Source organism: Pleurodeles waltl, chromosome 11 (assembly GCF_031143425.1).
Source record: "Pleurodeles waltl isolate 20211129_DDA chromosome 11, aPleWal1.hap1.20221129, whole genome shotgun sequence".
Classification (NCBI taxonomy): Eukaryota; Metazoa; Chordata; class Amphibia; order Caudata; family Salamandridae; genus Pleurodeles; species Pleurodeles waltl.
Window position 1 is genome coordinate 943,634,582 of NC_090450.1, and position 19,515 is coordinate 943,654,096.

Here is a 19,515-nt window from a genome sequence, read left to right on the forward strand (position 1 = left end):
TTTTTTGTATTTTCTCTTACCGAACACAATAGCATGATAAGAAAGCACATATTTTTTGTTTTCTTCAGTGCAGTGAACAGGTCGGCCTTGGAAGGAGAGCCTTGAAAGGCTGGCCAGTTTTCAACGTTTTTCTTCCAACTCTGACCTAAAGTAGCCGGCTTGTTTGAATATTTCCATCCGAGAGCGAGGGCCTTCTAGAAGGTTCTTTCGGGGTTGTTTAAGATATAAAAGAGGTGGTCCTGCTCAGTAGCGGGGGAATTTCCAAGACCTCGGTCAGGATTGGACGTCAAAGGCCTGACACTTGTCCTGTATGGGTGGATATCTCTTTCTCGCTGTTGAATGGGGTCATCACCTTGCTGGCATGAGAAAGATGAAGAGCTTGGCAGGCCCTATGGTGATGAATTTTTACTTCATTCTTTGCTTTGCAATTATGCTATAATATAATCACAAATATTTGCTGTGTACATTGCAATTGAGAATCACTTTGATATATTTTCCTTTCATTGCTGTGACTATTTTTAAACATGTGCCTACGACCTACTTATCTCCTTCATTTTTTAGGAACCTCGTGGTGAAGTAATAATAAATGTCTTTTTTGAACTAAGAAGTGCATTTCAGAGATTTTTGTCAGCTCGGTCATTAGTGAAAGCAAAACAGATATTGGGGGATGGGTTACTCTGTCACAACTGTGTTAAGACAAAATGGGATCCTGTTGTGTTTCTGCAGGAGAAGATAGTAGGCTTTGATGTTCCCTGGGAGGCGACAGGAGATTTTTGGTGTTTCACAAGTGGAGACACCCAACTTTGGGGTTCATGCAGAGAAAGTGGTGTGCTGTGGCAGTCCAAGGGATGATGCTGCAGATTTAGGCCCTTCTTGGGATGACAAAGTAGTATCTGTTGATAGATTGGAGTTTGAGGGTGGCAGCAGTATCTTTGTATACCTCTGTGTAAATGAAGTATCTCTTCTTTACCCCTTCTGTTGAACTTAACCATTGGTGGTCATTTAACCTGCTAATTATAATCCTTTCACAACATGGCTCTACTACTAACGCCATGTTACCTGTGGCCAGATAATGGCTAAGTGAGTTCCACCACGTTGCTTCCAGATAGAGAATGTAGACTGCTTGTCTTGGCTGCTTGTATATCCTGCTTGTATGACTTGCATTCCTGTGGGCTGCTTCTCCTTGATGCTTGGGTCGACCCTATTGAGTATTTACAGTGGCTTCCTATAACCAGTGCTTGCCTGTGGAATAAGTAATATCTGTTGCTTCTGGATGGCTACCATAGAGCATTTATTTTGGCTGCATGTATTGTTATTTTTATTGTCCTTGTTACTTAGTACTTGTGTGGTGCAGAATGTGCCATTGGTAGGGAATCGTAGCACCTTTCGCTACTTAGGGTTATAACTTTCCAGATGTTTCCATTGCACACCAGGATCTCTTGAATGGGCTCCATAAGAAATTTATACTAGTGAGCAATACTTAAATGTCTTAGGTTATTTGTTGGTGATGAAGCACTGTAAGTGACTCACAGGCCTCGATATTAGGACATGGCCTCCTCAATGTGTAATTGGCTGCATTTCTTTCTTTTTTCAGACTTTCTAGATTTCATTAGTTGTGAGATAACACACCTGTTGTTACCTCTGGGCTGGGGCTGTCTTTAACCAGAGCTTACCCGTGTGTTGCTTCTCTGACTTTCCTAGTTTGGATTTGATGCTGAAATTACCAGGGTTGCTTATTCCCATTTTATGATACCGGGGCTGCTTGTTCCCATTTCATGACTGTGGATTTCCCCTCTGTGTGGACTCCATGGAGCATTTACCCTGGCTACTTGTAACCAATGCATTCCTGTGGGTTGCTTCTATGCTAATCAAACCCACCCAAAAAGTAGAACCTGTACTTGCACATCTGTTCCTATCTATACTTCATTCCACTTCAGGTATAGGTGCAGCTACTCAATCATAATAACCGGTAGAGTGCATTCACTGCTTATTGTGCTTGATACCAAACACTTTTCACATAGGACAAACTCTCAACCAACATTCGAACAGCCAGATAGAACAATACATTAATAAAAACTGCATGTACTATAATCCTCACTTTTCACCGATCCACCACACTCATAGTTGCACAAACCGATGTTGGAAAAAGAGCACCGCAGTGGTCAATCTCACACAGCAATAGAATTCTTGCCACATAGGTGACACTGCAATCTGCTACCTGTCCATTCATTCATGTGCTTCTGTACCTCATCAGGGATATTAAGAACTTTATAAATTAAACTCCAGTCGAATTCAGTCATCTGTGTAAATGACCTGTCTTCTCTTTATCTCTTCCTTCCGCTACATGACTATGCCAGTTTCTTGATGACCATCTGTAAATGACCCACCTTCTCTTTATCCCCTCTTTTAGGTCCAGGGATGGCATCGCAAGGCCACATCCTGTGGATTTTTACTGGTTCCAGTCCTAGAAGGACCTTTTGCACTGCCTAGTTACCTCTATGGGGATCCACTCCGTGCCCAGCTCTTCATCCCTTTGAATGTCAGCTGCCTGCTCAAAGAGGGCTCGGAACACCTTTTTGATGGTATGTAGCCACCCTTGAGACCAGTTCTTCAGCTGTCCCAGGGAGCAAATGATCACTTTGGTCTCACTACTGTCCTTCTAGCATGCAAATTGATCCATGTTCTCAATCCTTTTCTTTTAACTGAAGCAAGTGAGGACCACATGCAGCTGTTCCTCTCGTCTTTCCGGCAAAGCAGTGACCCATTTATGTGCTCTTGATTTTAGCAGATAACAGAATTTAACAACAGAGATAGGGTATGTTTCACAAAAATAAGTGTAAAAAGTATGGGTGGATTTCTACATATCTACCTGATCAAACTTTTACAACCCACTCCAGGAATATGTTTTCAGACTTACGGTTCCACCAGTCATGGGTCCTTTTTAAAGGCTCCCTTTTCCCCTGATGCAGAAATGTACAACGTGTATAATCCCACACAATGGGAAGGGCATCTGAATGCGCAAAAGCCCAATTTGTTTTTCTCCACATTCCTAACATTTGTCCCTGTAGAGAAAGGCCTTTCCCTGTAAACCCAGCAAATCTATGCGTAATCTGTCTCCCCCTCATTCTGGAAGGGGTGTTTCTCCACCCCTGGGCTTCAGTAAATCTCCTACCATTCCCAGGGTTAGAAAGGGTCGGAGTTCAATTTGTGAATGGCCTTATGTTTGTGGGCGTTCACCAATTTACAAGGCCTCCCACAATTTGTTCCACCCACTTCCAGCCCCTTGTTTGGCAGTTACTACTACAGATTTGTCGGCACTCATGGCTGACAAATACACAGCAGTAAAGCCATTTATGCCTGCTAGGATTCCTTCTGTGAATTGGTATCAGTCGTAAATGTAGCCATGTTCCCTCTAATGGTTTAATCGGGCCCATTCTGTAATGTGGTAAAGGTAAATTTGGTCTTGAAATACCAGAATTCTCTTTTGAGTAGAAAATGCCATTGCTTTTTTAATATATAATTCTGCCCAAAGAAGTGTCATCTCCTGAGAACGATGAGGTGAAGATTTTTTCATATCTATCATGAACCCCAGCTTGGGAAGATGTTGAAGACTTTGTTTATATTTTTGTGACACAATAATGAGCCAATCAGCATATAACACAAGCCCCTACAGCGCAGTTGGCCGCTTCCCCTTCAGTGCCTCTCAACACATCCCCTGACATTGGCCTCACATCTCCACTTGCAGGTTTCACCTCCTTCGCAGTGGTGATCACAAGGGCGGCAAAAGTCCACGACTTCCAGCTGCCCTAAGTGGAGGTCAAAACAAATTTCCTTACAGACAACCTGCAATAGGCAGATTGCCAGGAGACATAGACCAGCTCCAGGGGACGTAGCTTTTCTCCTCCAGCATCCCACACCTCAAAGTCTTGAGATACAAGCATCAACCAAATCCAGACAGAAAGCCCAAACCCATGAAGGCCTTTGAGGAAATGATGCTTTTCTCCGCCAGTCTCGCCATCAGATCAAGTTGCCTCTTGGGGTGTTATTTGCCCTCATTGTTGGAAATAGTCAGCAACCTCTTGCCAGCAGTCCCTGATGAGCTTCCACCCAATCTGCAACAGATCATACAAGATGGCCAAGACACAGTGCATTATGTTGGTCCTGGATACTACAGACTGTTTGGTTAGGGCAGAAGGTACCAGAGGGGTTCTCCAGTGCCACAATTGGATCAGATCTATTTGCTTCCCCAGCGATCTCCAAGCATCACTCATGGACATTCCAGGTCATTCGATCACACCCGTCTTTTGGGAGACAATGCTGATTGCCCCGTAGCGCTTCAGACAGAGTTAGACTGCAGCATACTCCCTCAGTCTCTCTCACACCTGTGCAGCAATTTCCCCAACAATACTGCTCCTTTAAGGCTTTGTAAGGAGCATCTAATAGAGGCAATGCCAAAACCTGCCCCTACAACAACAGGCTTCCCAAAGCTTTCGAGATAAAGTTCTTGGATCTGGCTGTCAGCGTTCAGGTCCTTAGGGTCACCACACTACCTAAATTCCCTGCCAACCCCCCCCCCCCCTCTCCCCCACCACCTCCTATATCCTCCCTCCCAACCTCAGGGAGATTCACAACCCCATAAGTTTGCTCTCACCAGCACATTTTCACCTAGTTGGAGTAAGGATAAGTTATTGCCTCAATGGGTGGCACAGCATTATATTGGTCAGATGGGTGCTCTGGATAGTTCAGGATGATATAGGCACAGAGAATGTAACTTCCAGCACAAACGCTACTATGCAGAGCCAACCAATGCTACCTATTGGCACTAGAGGATTGCTAAAAAAATTCCAGATCTAGTCTGATACCTGGGAAATATTCTAAGGTAATGAATCTGCTACTAGAAAGAGTCTAGGTAAGTAACTTGTTCTTTATGTGGAAGGTTGGGAGAAGTTTGTTGTTTGGTGATCTTCTTGACATATTTAACTATTGCAAACCCAGGTATCTGGTGGTCTCCTGTTCTCCCTATCTTTAGCCCAACAGGGATTGCTTTGGCTACCATTAACAGTTATGTGTTGGCCTTATAAGCTTTTCTACAACTACCTAATCAGTCAAATCTGTTTGTCACCTGTTGTGATGCATTTTTGAAAGGGCTAGCCCAGTTGTTTGTGCCAAACCCTTTTGTGATGCCCTTTTGCAATCTGAAATTGTTTTTCACATTTCTTATATGCAGCCATTTGAGCTGTTCCCTGAGGTTACTAACCCTTAAGACAATGTTCCTCATTGCGATAACATCAACTGGTTGCATGAGTGAACTGCAAGCATTCCCTGTTCAGCAACAGTGTACTATCTTCTTTCCAGACAAGCTAGGTCCAAGAACAAAGGCCACATACCTTCTCAAAGTCACGCCTTTCCACATTTGGCAGTGTATCACCATGCTGCCGTTATTTGCCCCTCCTCATGCTTTCAAGGGAGAAGAAAGACTCTATCCTGAGACCCATAAAAGTCTCTGAGCGTCTACATTGATCGCACCAAGGACCATCAGGTGGATGATCAGCTTTTTTGGGGTTCTCTGGGACAAAGAAGGAAAAAGCAGTGCAAAAAATGGCCCATCTTTAGGTGGATTGAGTCCTGCTATGGGCTGGCCAGGAAAAAGCCTCTGGAAGGACTCTGTGCTCATTCCACCAGAAACAAGGCTGGTACCACTGCACTAGCACGTAGAGTGCCTATCGTACACATCTCTCAGGCTGCAACATGGGTGTCAAATCACACGTTCACAATGTACTAGTGTCTCAATAGCCATGGCTTGCAAATTGGTCTGAGCCATTCCACAGATGCACCACCTTTAGAGGAACTGCTTTGATATCTAATCACAAGGCGGAGAATCTGCATTTGGAAATATCCATCAGAAGACTAAGGGTCTGATTTAGATTTCAAAAGGTCATTACCGAAGATAAGTAACTTAGGACCTGATTTAGATTATGCCGGATGGGTTACTCTGTCACAATGGTGACTGATGGCCCATCCACCTATATCCTAAATCCCACTAGGTTTTGTTTGTCAGACCCTTAGTTCAACCTTGGGTAGCTGTGGCTCTGAGCAAAGGAACACGTGTAAAGCATTTAAGTAGCACCAAATCAATTGGAGAAAAAATCACTCAGACACTCAGGAAATCCAACGCCAATTTATACAAATAAAGCTGCTTTTTATATATTTTAGACACCAAAATTAAAAAGATCCACCAGAGGGTTCCGGAGACACAGAATTGAAAAGGTATAGTAAATCTCAGCTTTTTGCTCATCTGCAAACAAGCTTTGACAAATTCATCAAATTTGACTCTTGGAATCTTTTTGAAGAAACATTTGGGCAAGTATCAATTCTGTTATTTTGAGTCACTTTAGACAACCAACTTCAACACGGAATCAGTCAGGGGAACTAGCAAGGTCCACAGAAAGAGTTACCTTGAAGGAAGAAGTAGACTTTAGTGAGTTAAAGGCACTTATCTCCTTGCCATTGACTTCTGTGTAAGTCGTCCTGATGCAAGGCATACAGGATGATGAAGATGTTCAACGATGCTGTGGATGCAATGTGGTCGACAGGGGTCTTCCTGCGGCTACTACTTCGTCCAAGAGGGTCGACGTCTCAAAGTCCTCTTGAGACTGGCAGAAGTCAGTTCATCAATAGAATACCAGTCACCCGGTATCGCAATCAAAGGCAGTTCCTTCCTTGGGTGGTAACTTGCCTTCTGGAGCCGAACTCGGGCTTCATTTCTGGGTCCAGCAGGCTCAGGTGCAACTTTGAGTGTCTGTTCCTGGTCTTTGGTGCTGCATGGCAATGAAGGGCGTCAATGTGAAGATCTTGGCTACCAACTCACCCAAGAAGGCTTATCCAGCCATTGTGGCCCTGTGCTGTGGACAGGAAGTCAGCCAACTGACACTTTGAGTCTCTTCCTTTTGCTGCGCTCGGGAACAACTTCTCCATGAGCAGCACATCACAGGCACAGCACCTTCTCCTTTTCTAGCCATCAGGTTCAGCAAGTACAGTCTGCACTGGTGCAGCCTCTCTTTTTGCTGGGTCCTTGGTGCAGCAGGACAGTCATTCTTTGGTGCTCTCCTCCAGTCCAGTGAAATCTGAGATCTGGGTGTCAGGGGTGCCCTTTTTATGCTCACAAAATGCTCACAAAATGCCCTCAGGGAAGGTTGCGGTCTGTAGTCAATGGGCTGTTAGGTTCATGCTCTCAGGGAAGGTTGCGGTCAGTAGTCTATGGGCTGTTGGGTTCTCTCCCTCCTGATGACCACCTCTTGCGAAGTATGGCATCTGGCTAGCCCAAAATTCTCCATTCTGCCTACTTCTCTGGGGCGTGGAGATTTCCATAGCCCAACCCAGAGGTGTGGCTATCAAGGGGGGCACACTCCCCTGAAAAACAAGCTTGGCAACAGGTTTCCCTTCTTCTTCCCGAGTCCCACCTTTTGTGCTAACTCCCATGTGGCTTCCTGCCAGAAAGAAATAACACATCTCTACTGTTCAGGCTTGCATTGTCTTCTTTCCTGAGAATTGTTTGAATGTCTCCCCAGGAGGGCAAAAAGCTACCTCCGGGACAGACTCCATGTGCAACCATGGACGAGTACAGAGGATTTAAGGCAACGAAGTGGCAGTTGTAAAAAGTGACATACTGCAATGTCACATTAATTTTGACTTGGGCATCAAGTCGGGTTTAATGTAACAAGTTGTTTGATATCTTACAGCGTCAACTTTAGTAGCCCTAGCCAGAAGTTAGCAGGGCTGCTGTGGCATCCTGCAACTCTGCAGTCACCAATGGGACAACTAGCCTTTCCCAAGTAAAAACAACAATTGTAGTTTTTACTGTTAGAAAATGTAAAAATAAGTGTTCCACTTATCAATATAAAGCACCCTGCCTTAGGGCTAGCTTGGCCTTATAAAGGAACGACTTGGCTTTGCTGTTACTTTTAATAGTGTGGCACAACCAGTGCACAGACCCTGGGGTGACCCTCTAACGTACAGGCTCTGGGTATCCTGGACACCAAATACTGTACTAGGGACTTACAGGTAAGTTAGCTTATACCAGTTGGGTATCAGTCAGTCATACATACGCACTTGAAGGTCAGGACACAGGCACGGGAGGGCTGGTTAGCAGGTCTCTGTGTGCACTCAGAGTCGAAAAACCAGCAGTATCAGTCCAAATTTCTGGAGGGGAACATCTAAATAGGGTAATTTCCTTACAGAAAGTAATTTTGAAAACATTTTATTGATATTGTCAAACCTAACTAAACACAAACATGAGCTGACCCACATCACTGGCATACAGCCTCTCACGAGGCACAGAGGTAGCAATAAATGAGAAACGAAAAGAAAAGCAAAAGGATAGGCTGAGATTCTGAACAGCATCACACCCACGGGGCCAGACCTGAGGCCCAGACGAGCACCCTTTTATCCCACAGACTGCACTTTGCAGAAGAATGCAAATAAGACATGGAGCACTTCACATGGGCATCAGCGTCTGGGGTCGGTATGCCGAAACCGAAGTGCGGTCGGTCTGTTTTCCCAGCCAGGTAGTCCCTTAAAGGAGTTCAAATATCTTTCTGCCAGGACCTTGGAGGCTGCAAAGCGGCATACGTTTCAGCACATTTTTTACAAAGTACGGCATTTCAGAGCAAATCAGAAACCTTTGGGATGGGCCTTTTCATCCAGTCCCTAGTTTCCTGGCATTGGGCGAGCAACAGTAGCAGCACTACCAATTGCCGTCTGCCTTACATAATTTCTACAACAGAACCCACCTGTGTGTGTGAATAGGGGTCCCCGTAATCTCATTACCCAAGGGTAGGTCGCTCCCCCTGCCGCTGCAGCTCCACCAGCCCAGGCTCCTGAGACCTCCTAGCAAGCTCAGCGAATTCACAGTAAGTACCCCCTCACCGCCCAGCACCTCGCCCTGCCCTGCACTACTCACCTCCTCTCCTGCTTCTTTTCTTCTTCTCTGTTCTTCCTCTGTGCTCTTCTTCTGTAGTCTTCATCTGTACTCTTCTTTCTTTCCTGCTCCCCGTCCTCTGTCTTCATCTGTGTTCTTCTTCTGTGTGCTTCTCTCCCTCTCCTTTGCACCGCGACCTGCGTGTGCTTTCTTCCTCTCTGTCCCTCTTCTTGGCTCTTCCCTCTGCTGCTCGTCGCTCCTCTTCTTCTTTACCTTCTTCTGTATTCTTCTCTCTTCTGCTCTTCCGCTCCTCTTCCTCTTTACCTTCTTCTGTGTTCTTCTGTCTTCTGATCTTCGGATCCTCTTCTTCTTTTACCTGCTTCTTGGTTCTTCTGTCTTCTGCTTTTCCGGTCCTCTTCCTCTTTACCTTCTTCTGTGTTGTTCTGTCTTCTGATCTTCGGATCCTCTTCTTCTTTTACCTGCTTCTTGGTTCTTCTGTCTTCTGCTCTTCCGCTCCTCTTCCTCTTTACCTTCTTCTGTGTTCTTCTGTCTTCTGATCTTCGGATCCTCTTCTTCTTTACCTTCTTCTGTGATCTTCTGTCTTCTGCTCTTCCCTCTTCTGCTCCTCTTCTTCTTTTACCTGCTTCTTGGTTCTTCCCGCGCCTACCCTCCTGCTCCTGTCTCGTCTCTCTGACCCCCCTCACTCGCCACCTCCTCTGTAACCCCCCCTATCTTCCTATCCTTTCACTCTCTCTCTCACCCTCACTCACCTCCATCTCTGTAACCCCCTATTTTCTATCTCTCACCCTCTCCCACCTCCACCTCTATAACCCCCCCTCCCCTATCTTCCTAACTTTCCTCCTAACTTTCTTCCTAAACTCCCCGCCACCCTTAACCCCCCCCTCCCCCATCTTTTCTCCCCTCTACCTGTCCCCCCTCCCTCCGCTTTCCCGCCGCCACCTCCTGCACGCCCCCGCGCCCCCAGCTCCCATTCGTCGCCCCACTCCCGTCCCCCCGCTGACCCCTCCCCCCCTCCTCCCTCTTATGGCGGCCGCTGCGCGGCCGCGCCAAAGGCAAGCCCGTCTGCGCCCGTCCGCGCCTGGCCCACGCCCAGCGGCACGACCCCTGGCCCTCAGCACTCCCAAACCCCGCTGCACCGCTACGACCCCATCACCCTCCACGCCCTCAACCCAGGGCGCTCCAGCACCTGCTTCCAAGCTAACCCGAAACGTACCCACGGACCCTTCGCATGTCACTCCTGCAAACTTACCTTCCACCACGAAACAACCACGACCACCAGCCCACGCGCCATCAACCACCTCAAATGCATCCTGATCAACGCTCGATCCGTCCACAAGCACGCCGTTGAACTCTGGGACCTCCTGGACTCCACCGCACCAGATGTCGCCTTCATCACGGAGACCTGGATGAATGCCTCTTCGGCCCCCGACATCGCCATAGCCATCCCCGAAGGCTACAAGATTTCCAGGAAAGACCGCACCAACCAAGTAGGAGGAGGAATCGCCATCATCTTCAAAGACTCCATCAGCGTCACCACCTCCACCGAAGACACCCCCCTCGCCGCCGAGCACCTGCACTTCCAGATCCGTACAGACCCCAGGACCACCCTCAGAGGATCCCTCATCTACCGTCCCCCCGGACCGCGCGCCCTCTTCAGCGACTCCATCACCGACTTCATCTCCCCGCACGCCCTCGCCTCGCCAGACTACATCCTCCTCGGCGACCTCAACTTCCATCTGGAACAGAACAACGACCCCAACACCACCACCCTACTCGACAACCTCGCCAACCTCGGCCTCAAGCAACTGGTGAACACCCCCACCCACATCGCCGGACACACGCTCGACCCCATCTTCTCCGCCAGCAAACACGTTTCCTTCAGCCACGCCTCCGCTCTACACTGGACCGACCACAGTTGTGTCCACTTCATCTTCCGACGCGAGACTCGCCACCTCCGCACTCAACCCATCCCTCGTCGACAGTGGAACAAAATCCCCGAAGAACAGCTTTTCTCCACGCTCATCGACAACCAACCCACCTTCTCCGCCAACCCCAACGACGCAGCCCTCAGCCTCACAAACTGGATCACCAACTGCGCAGACAACCTCGCTCCCCTCAGACGCCTCCCAAGACAGTCCAACACCAAAAAACCTCTCTGGTTCTCTGACACCCTTAAGGAATCAAAGAAAACCTGCCGCGCCCTCGAGAAAGCCTGGCATAAGGACCACACCGCAGACAACATGATTGCCCTCAAGAACGCCACCCGCGAACACCACCACCTGATCCGCGCAGCCAAAAGGAATTTCTTCACAGACAGACTGGACAAAAACAGCCACAACAGCAGAGAACTCTTCAACATCGTAAAAGAGCTCTCCAACCCCAATACCATCACGCCCTCACAAGACCTGTGCAACTCCCTCGCCACCTTCTTCCATCGTAAGATTATCGACCTACACGACAGCTTCGGACACCAGACCCAGCCGACCACCACTGAACCCACACCCCCAGCCATCACCCTGAACGCCTGGACCCACATCAACACAGAAGAGACCAAAACCACCATGAACTCTATCCACTCCGGTGCCCCCTCGGACCCCTGCCCACACTTCATCTTCAATAAAGCCGACGACATCATCGCCCCGCACCTCCAGACCATCATCAACTCCTCGTTTTTGTCTGCTACCTTCCCCGAAAGCTGGAAACACGCTGAAGTCAATGCCCTACTGAAGAAACCTACGGCTGACCCAAGCGACCTGAAGAACTTCAGCCCCATCTCGCTCCTCCCCTTCCCTGCCAAAGTCATAGAGAAGACCATCAACAAGCAGCTTACCAACTTCCTTGAAGACAACAACCTTCTCGACCCCTCTCAATCCTGATTCCGAGCCAACCACAGCACTGAAACCGCCCTCATCTCAGTCACAGACGACATCAGAACCCTGATGGACAACGGTGAAACAGTCGCCCTCATCCTCCTCGACCTCTCGGCTGCCTTCGACACCGTCTGTCACCGCACCCTAATAACCCGCCTCCGCTCCACCGGGATCCAAGGCCAGGCCCTGGACTGGATCGCCTCCTTCCTCTCCAACCGCTCTCAAAGAGTCTACCTCCCACCTTTTCGCTCAGACCCCACCGAGATCATCTGCGGCGTCCCACAAGGCTCCTCGCTCAGCCCGACACTCTTCAATGTCTACATGAGCCCCCTCGCCGACATCGTACGCAAACACAGCATCATCATCACCTCCTACGCCGACGACACTCAACTGATACTCTCCCTCACCAAGGACCCCACCAGCGCAAAGACCAACCTGCAAGATGGAATGAAGGACGTCGCAGATTGGATGAGACTCAGCTGTCTGAAACTGAACTCAGACAAAACGGAGGTCCTCATCCTCGGCAACACCCCGACTGCCTGGGACGACTCCTGGTGTCCCACGGCCCTTGGCACCGCACCGACCCCCTCAGACCACGCACGCAACCTCAGCTTCATCTTGGACCCACTTCTCACCATGACCAAACAAGTCAACGCCGTATCCTCCTCCTGCTTCCTCACCCTCCACATGCTCTGGAAGATCTTCCGCTGGATCCCCGCCGACACCAGAAAGACCGTGACCCACGCCCTCGTCACGAGCCGTCTGGACTACAGCAACACCCTTTACGCTGGGACCACCGCAAAACTCCAGAAACGTCTGCAACGAATTCAAAACGCCTCCGCCTGCCTCATCCTCGACATACCCCGCAACAGCCACATCTCCACCCACCTGAGACACCTGCACTGGCTTCCCGTCAGCAAAAGGATCACCTTCCGACTCCTCACCCACGCACACAAAGCCCTCCACAACAAGGGACCAGGATACCTCAACCGCCGCCTCAGCTTCTACGCTCCCGCCCGTCTTCTCCGCTCCACCAGCCTCGCTCTCGCCGCCGTCACTCGCATCCGCCGCTCCACGGCGGGTGGGAGGTCCTTCTCCTACCTGGCGGCCAAGACTTGGAACACCCTCCCCACCATCCTCATGACCACCCAGGACCACTCTGCATTCCGGAGACTCCTCAAGACCTGGCTCTTCGAGCAGCAGTAACCCCTTCCCCCTAGCGCCTTGAGACCCGCACGGGTGAGTAGCGCGCTTTATAAATGTTAATGATTGATTGATTGATTGATTAAGAACTGGGACCAAGCCATACCAAAATGCCATCTCATGTGCATGATGTCTGTGGGGGCTGAAGGGCATCAGGCACATCTCAAAGTGCAAGTGCTGTCCATAAGGTATAGACGCGTCGGGGTGTAGTAAACTCCGCTTAAGAAATTGTAGTGTATGAGTCTAAGCCTCAGGTTGACTAAGATTGACCAAGTTTGTTTACAGCCATATCGCCATGTTTTCAAAGTGAGTCGTACACTGGAGTCCCGTTTCCACTTCCCCTTAAGTTCGCTATGCGTTGCAGGCATTGCCTCATCTGCCTTGTGCTAAAGTTTGGCTCCCCACCCTCTTGTGTAAGTGGCCAGGTACTTTTGCGTGCAAGGTTGATTTTCCACGGGATCACAGGGAAATCCCTCCCAAAGACAGGGAACTGCAAGTCACAGCCAAAAATATGTGAATATATCTTACATGGTGACCTCACGCAAAGATTGGAATTATTCATAACATGTCTGCGTCAAACACCTGTCCAAACTTGATAAGCGCCAGTCGCTACAATGTGGCCTACACTGACCTATGCATGTGGAGGTCAGTGCCTGATTATTTAGCAGTTGCATTTCAGGGGAATATATAACTGTGCAGCTTGTGTGCTTCGCTAATCTGAAAGCACCCAGTGCATACATAGAACCCAGTGTGATGTCCAGGAAGCACAGTGGCAAGCACTATGCCCAGGGTACCCATTTCTATTCTGTCCTGTTCAGTAGGTAGTTTTGGCGCTCTGCATTGCACATTAATCCAGAAAATAATATAGTGTGCCTGAGTAGATTGGAAATATCGTTCTGGGTCTGTTGCCATAACCCCTACCCCACCTTTGTATGAGTGTGTCAATCTATCCTAGGTACCCCGGGGTGCTAAACCTACTTACGCCAATCTATTGAGTAAGGAGCACACTTTCTGAAGAAGGTGTTTGCCCATAGAGACAGGAATGTTGACAAAGAGGTAAAGTGGCCTCAGGAGGACCCTCATCTTAATTAGCACCACTCCACTCTGCCCACCTTAGAGAGTAGCAGAGAAATCCAGTGCTTGGTCTGTCTGGATAATTTATTCAATACTGGGCCATAATTATCTTGTAGTAGCAGTTCCCTGTCTCTGTTCACCTGTATACCAAGATATTTGACCGATTCCTCTCGTCATGCAAGTGGGAATTCCAAGATAAATTTACATGCCTCATCTGTTAATGGGAATAAGTTCCATTTTGCCCAGTTTATGCAGAGGCCCAAATAGTTTTCAAACTGGATTACATCTAAAATAATAGGGTCAATGTTCCTACCCCGATCCTTAGTGAACAGCAAGATGGCGGCCACCTACATAGACACCTCAATATGTCTTTCCTGAAGCAATGAAGCAATGGCCTTTACTTCCAGTGCTAATAGTGGCAGCAGGGGACACCCTTGTTGTGGGCCCCTATCCACCGGAAATGCACAACACAAATAGCCATTCCTGTGGAACCTTGCTGCTTGTCCAGTATACAGCAACTTTGTCTTACCTAAGAAGTAGGGCCCCAAACCCATTCTTCATAGAACAACGTTAGAGAATCAAATGCCATCTTGATGTCTAAAAATATTGAGGCCACCCAGAACTTTGGCCTAATATGCTGCAACATAGCCATTAACGTTCTCAAGTAATTAGAGGTGGCCTTCACAGGAATAAAGCTCGACTGGTTAAGTAGCACCAACACCGGCATCAGTTGATTCAGTGTAATAGCCAGCACTCTCACCAGAATACTGAAAGTAACTTGTTCATTCTGAATTTTAGTGTTCTGATGGATACTCCTAAGTGCAGATTCCTCACCTTTAGAGTATCCCAAGTTACCAGACTGGATCTGGAGAATTCGTTCAGGGTGCCATTTGGCTCTGGTGACTCCAGGAGGTGACTGAGCAGAACCACATATAATTGCCACCCCTTCATGCTAACGTCAGTTCCTTTCTTTCCATGGCCTCTATTGTAGACTGCTGCTCCTAAAGCATTTCATGATGAGTTAGAGAATGACTTTGACTCCTTCTACCCCCTCCTACCATGAAAACAACAGGATTGAAGCCATGCCGAGACTGCAGCAAGTAGTTGTTGTCACAAAACTGTATCCTTGTGGTGCTTGTTCACAGGTTATGACTCTAACTCATACCACAAACCTGCCAGGTGATTTGAGACTAGGAAGCTAAACATTATGTAGTCACACCTTATAAAAGATCTGAGTAGAAGCTTAGGTCTTGCTCTCATTCCAGGCTGTAGGCCCGTCACAGTTCTGGTCACAGTTCCTGCAAAACGTCCACTTCCCACTCAAAGTCTACTGATAAATCAAAGCCGAGGCACAAACGTCAATGGGCCAAGTGAAACTCGCCCATATCTCTCCACTCAAAGTCTGGCAAGGAGGTTTGAGGATGGCATGATAAGTCACAGCATTCTCCCACCCCTCACCTCCACCTGCTATGTTTTGTGAATCTGAACCAATTCTGCAATGATTTCCCGGGCTGCTGTCACACCCACATAAAATAGCTGCCTTCAAGGAGGCCATGCTGCTGATTTGTGGGACACCCTGACACCCTCTGGTGTGCCTTTGAGCCTCAGGGACAGCGGGGTTCTGTAGTCAGCTTTCTACCGGAGGGACTGCCCCTGATGCCATCTACTCTCTTTGGATCCTAACTAGGCCTGTACCATCTCTGGTACTAATTCTACTTGGGCTCGAATGTCCAAGCTAATTCTTTCCATGCCGTTATCGACCCCACCAGCGCCAGTCTTTGATCCAATCTTGATGTTGGTCTCTGACTGCTAGCTGACATTGGTGCTCTCCTTTGTCATGCTATGAGATCACAAAACCGCAATCAGTGGTTAAAGAAACAGATTCCAATCCCAGACCTCTGCGTTGATGCCACCATCAGCAGAGGATTCACACTGTTTTTGTTTCTGATTCCGACCCAGTGGAAGAGGCCATTGTCTCTCAGGACACTGACGATGTTGATGATGATGATGATGAGAAAGGGACAGATTGCTGCCTCCTCATTATAATGATGATGTATTTTATTTAGACTTAAAAACACAAGTGAGCTAGCCACATCTCCTGAAACAGCTAGACTCTCCTCTTGAGCCATCAACGGAGGAATCTGCTTTGTTTGCAGTGATGGATCTGAGTGATGGTTCTGAGGGCACCTGAGGCATTAAAATTGCAGTTTTTCACTAATGAGACAAAAATGCATACATTCACATTGATCTTTGACCAGGATCAACTTCATATAAGCCATTATTTCCATTTCCATGGATGCCTTTCTGGCTGCACGTTCCGAGGCATGTTCATGCCTGCTAGTAATCACCTGTGGCTTGGCAACATTAACCAGCTCCTGGTGATGCAGACTTTTTGACCAAGCGTCTTAGACTAGAGAGCTTGACTGTTCAACTTGTACAAGTAAGGTCAATCTGAATTTCTTTCCAACCAGTCCTTAGGATAGGGATTTAAAGAAACTTGATGCTTTTGCAAGATACAATGTTTTCTCCGGGTAGTCTAACCCTTAGATTGATAAATGGAGACTGGGCGGGAGTGAGGATGCTATTCATGCTACTTTCTTGATCCGAAGAAGGGCAGAGGCTTCACGTCTACCTTGGACCTCTGCCCATTGAACGTCTTTTTGAGTAAGGACAGATTCAGAATGCTCACTCTGGCTCAGACCATCTCAGCTATGGATGAAAGGAACTGAATGGCAACCTTGTACTCTGCATTCTGCACCATTCTGAAAGTAGTCATCCTTACATGAGCAATTTCTGCGGACTCCTAAGAACTGTAGGATAAGTTCTCTTTAAGTGCTCTAGGGTAGCTGCTCTGAAAGTGGTAACATGTTGTGACAGAATTTTGGAACTAGCTGCATTTTCATACTTACGGTCTATTCGTTTTTAGCCCAAGTTAGGAAGCCCTACTACGTCATGTCCAGTCGTGGAGTCTAATATAGCATAGATGACGTATCGGTGTCCATGTATTCACAGACCTCTACCAAGTCAGGTTTACCACCAGTCATCTTTTTGAGGTCGCGCATCAGAGATGGAGACATCGCCGCCAAGGCCTGGGATTCCAAAATTATCCTCCCAACGGACAGCCCACGTACATACTCTCTAATAAGTGGGAATGTGTTATTCAGTTCCTCGTTTTCCACCCAGCATCCAGCCATTGTTGTGCTGCAGCAATAGGACTTGTCACCTCACCTGGTGTGTTGTGTTTTCCCCTCCTACACAGGTGCACTGAGTGCATATATGGTGAGAACCAGATGGTCTCACCTCGAGGATATCTGGAGTCCTCAACATACCAACCAGTGATTACACTAAGAAGCAGGTATGAGCATGTTTAATTCATTACACATCCGGCGTGGCTCACTGTGGGGTGCACGTGAGGGACTCTACACGGGGCAGAACATGTCACCTTCCGACCATTTTCTGTCACCCCTTGTTCACACAAGTTAATCCCAGAGGTACCTCCCCACACCTAGAGGATTCGGACTCAATCTTTCTGATTGTAGTGGCTGGACACCGTTACTTTGGTCATTTTTGTATATTTCTATACCAAGAGCATGAGTAATGTTCCTTTAATTTCCTATCACCACAATGGATATGCAGCATGTACATATGAGCACAAGTTGATTTAGAAAGGTTAAGGCACGTCCCATAATTAGATGGCGTTTCTTTTTGTTTACTTGCCTTTGAAGTTCTGAAGAGGCCAGGAATAATAAGGCCGAAACGCGTCGACATACTTTCTTCTGCAAGGAATCCTCGACACACCATAAAGTACGAGAGAACAGGAAACCCATCAGCCTGAAATCCACAGCACAAGTGAGATTACTTGGATACAAGGCGATGCTCTAACTATCATGGACTACAGGGAAGACGGACCACAAATATGGGCTATTGACATAACGGCCGTCACTTGCTTGGCGATTATATGAAAGGGCAGTGTACAGTGGATTGTATACTACATACCAAATTCTTTTATTTCGGTGATTTAGGGCCAGATGTATCAAGAATGCCTTTTGCAAATCGATAATAGCGATTTTTAAGAAATCACATATCACATTTGCGAATCGGTAATAGCGATTTCTTAAAAATTGCAAATGCTATTACCGAATCGCAAATTGCGATACCAGCCCCCATTCGCATTCGCCCCCATTCGCATCTATGGGCCTGTCGGCCCATATTTGCGAATATTTTGCATGTCCTAAATTGCAAATTCCTAACTGGAATTCGCAATTTTTGGAAATGCAAAGTCCAGGGTGCTGGGGGCCTTAGGCCCCCTCTGCTGCACCCCAAAATATTTTTCTTACAACATGGAAGGTGCACACATGCCAAAAGGGCATGTGTGCTTTACATGTAAATTTTAAAAATACATTTTAAATGCATTTTTAAAATTTGCACATGGTTACCACCAAGTTCAACTTGGTGGTAATAGCGATTCCTTAATGCCCAATTCGCATTAAGGAATTGGTTCTTACATGTGCTTTAGAAATCACAAATAAGGATTCCTTATTTGCGATTTCTTATTTAGAGAGTCGCAATTTGGAACTCTCTAAACAGGGTCGAAATTTTAAGGAATCGCTATTTTAGTGATTCCTTAAAATTGCTTTCAGAATGCCTTTGATACATTCTGACATGGCTTTTTGCATTCGCAAACGGGCATTCGCACCATTTGCGAATGCAAAAAGCTTTGATACATCTGGCCCATAGTTACTTATAGACATAATTTTGCTTATGTTCACACTATTTTGTGGTATAGGAATGGTGCATATTGATTGTATACCCTATAGCGTCTGATACTTTTGAAATGATTTTAATAAAATATAATGTGGTAAATAAAATACCACTAGTCCAGTAATAACCAGTACATTATTGTTTAAGTACTTACGCAAATTCTATCCCTGAAGAGTCCGTGTTGATTGTGCTGTTCACTTATCTGACTTGGCCTTCTATTTCGTCCAGTGTAGTTTTAGTTCTGTTGCACAGTTGCAGAACTGTGTGCTGTCATTTCATGGAACAAGGTTTGACATTCCTACCACTGCCGTCTAGCAACTCCCTGAAATGTGATCACATGCGCTGCATGCAAAACCTGGCGAAACGAGAGGATTCTGGTCTGGTTTGTGTCCCAAACAGTGCCTAGTGCTATTCTGCAATAGATTCGGTTTCTTGGTTCCCAGTGCCGGCTACTCTACCAAGTGAGAAAAAATACATTCAGGTCCAAGGGAACTTCTCACACCATTACCAGTTGAACTCATCTATTGGAAATCAAGGGAATGGACCCTGCACATCTTTCGGACCCCGCCCTAAAGGGAGCAGACTGACCCATAATGCCACGCAGGGTTCTTTCCTGTTTCATTCTAAGTCAATCAGAGATGCTACACTTTGTTCTTGCTTGTTGGACAT

At 47.3% G+C, this 19,515-nt stretch overlaps 1 protein-coding gene across 9 annotated transcripts in view; it reads left to right on the forward strand.

The window, feature by feature from the left end:
• DEPDC5 (DEP domain containing 5, GATOR1 subcomplex subunit) overlaps positions 1 to 19,515 on the forward strand; it is a 401,482-nt gene that overhangs the window by 332,144 nt on the left and 49,823 nt on the right. For all 9 annotated transcript variants that reach the window (XM_069215090.1, XM_069215095.1, XM_069215097.1 and 6 more), the window contains one exon: positions 2,411 to 2,582. In XM_069215090.1, the coding sequence (XP_069071191.1) occupies positions 2,411 to 2,582 (172 nt within the window). The remainder of the gene's footprint in view (positions 1 to 2,410; positions 2,583 to 19,515) is intronic.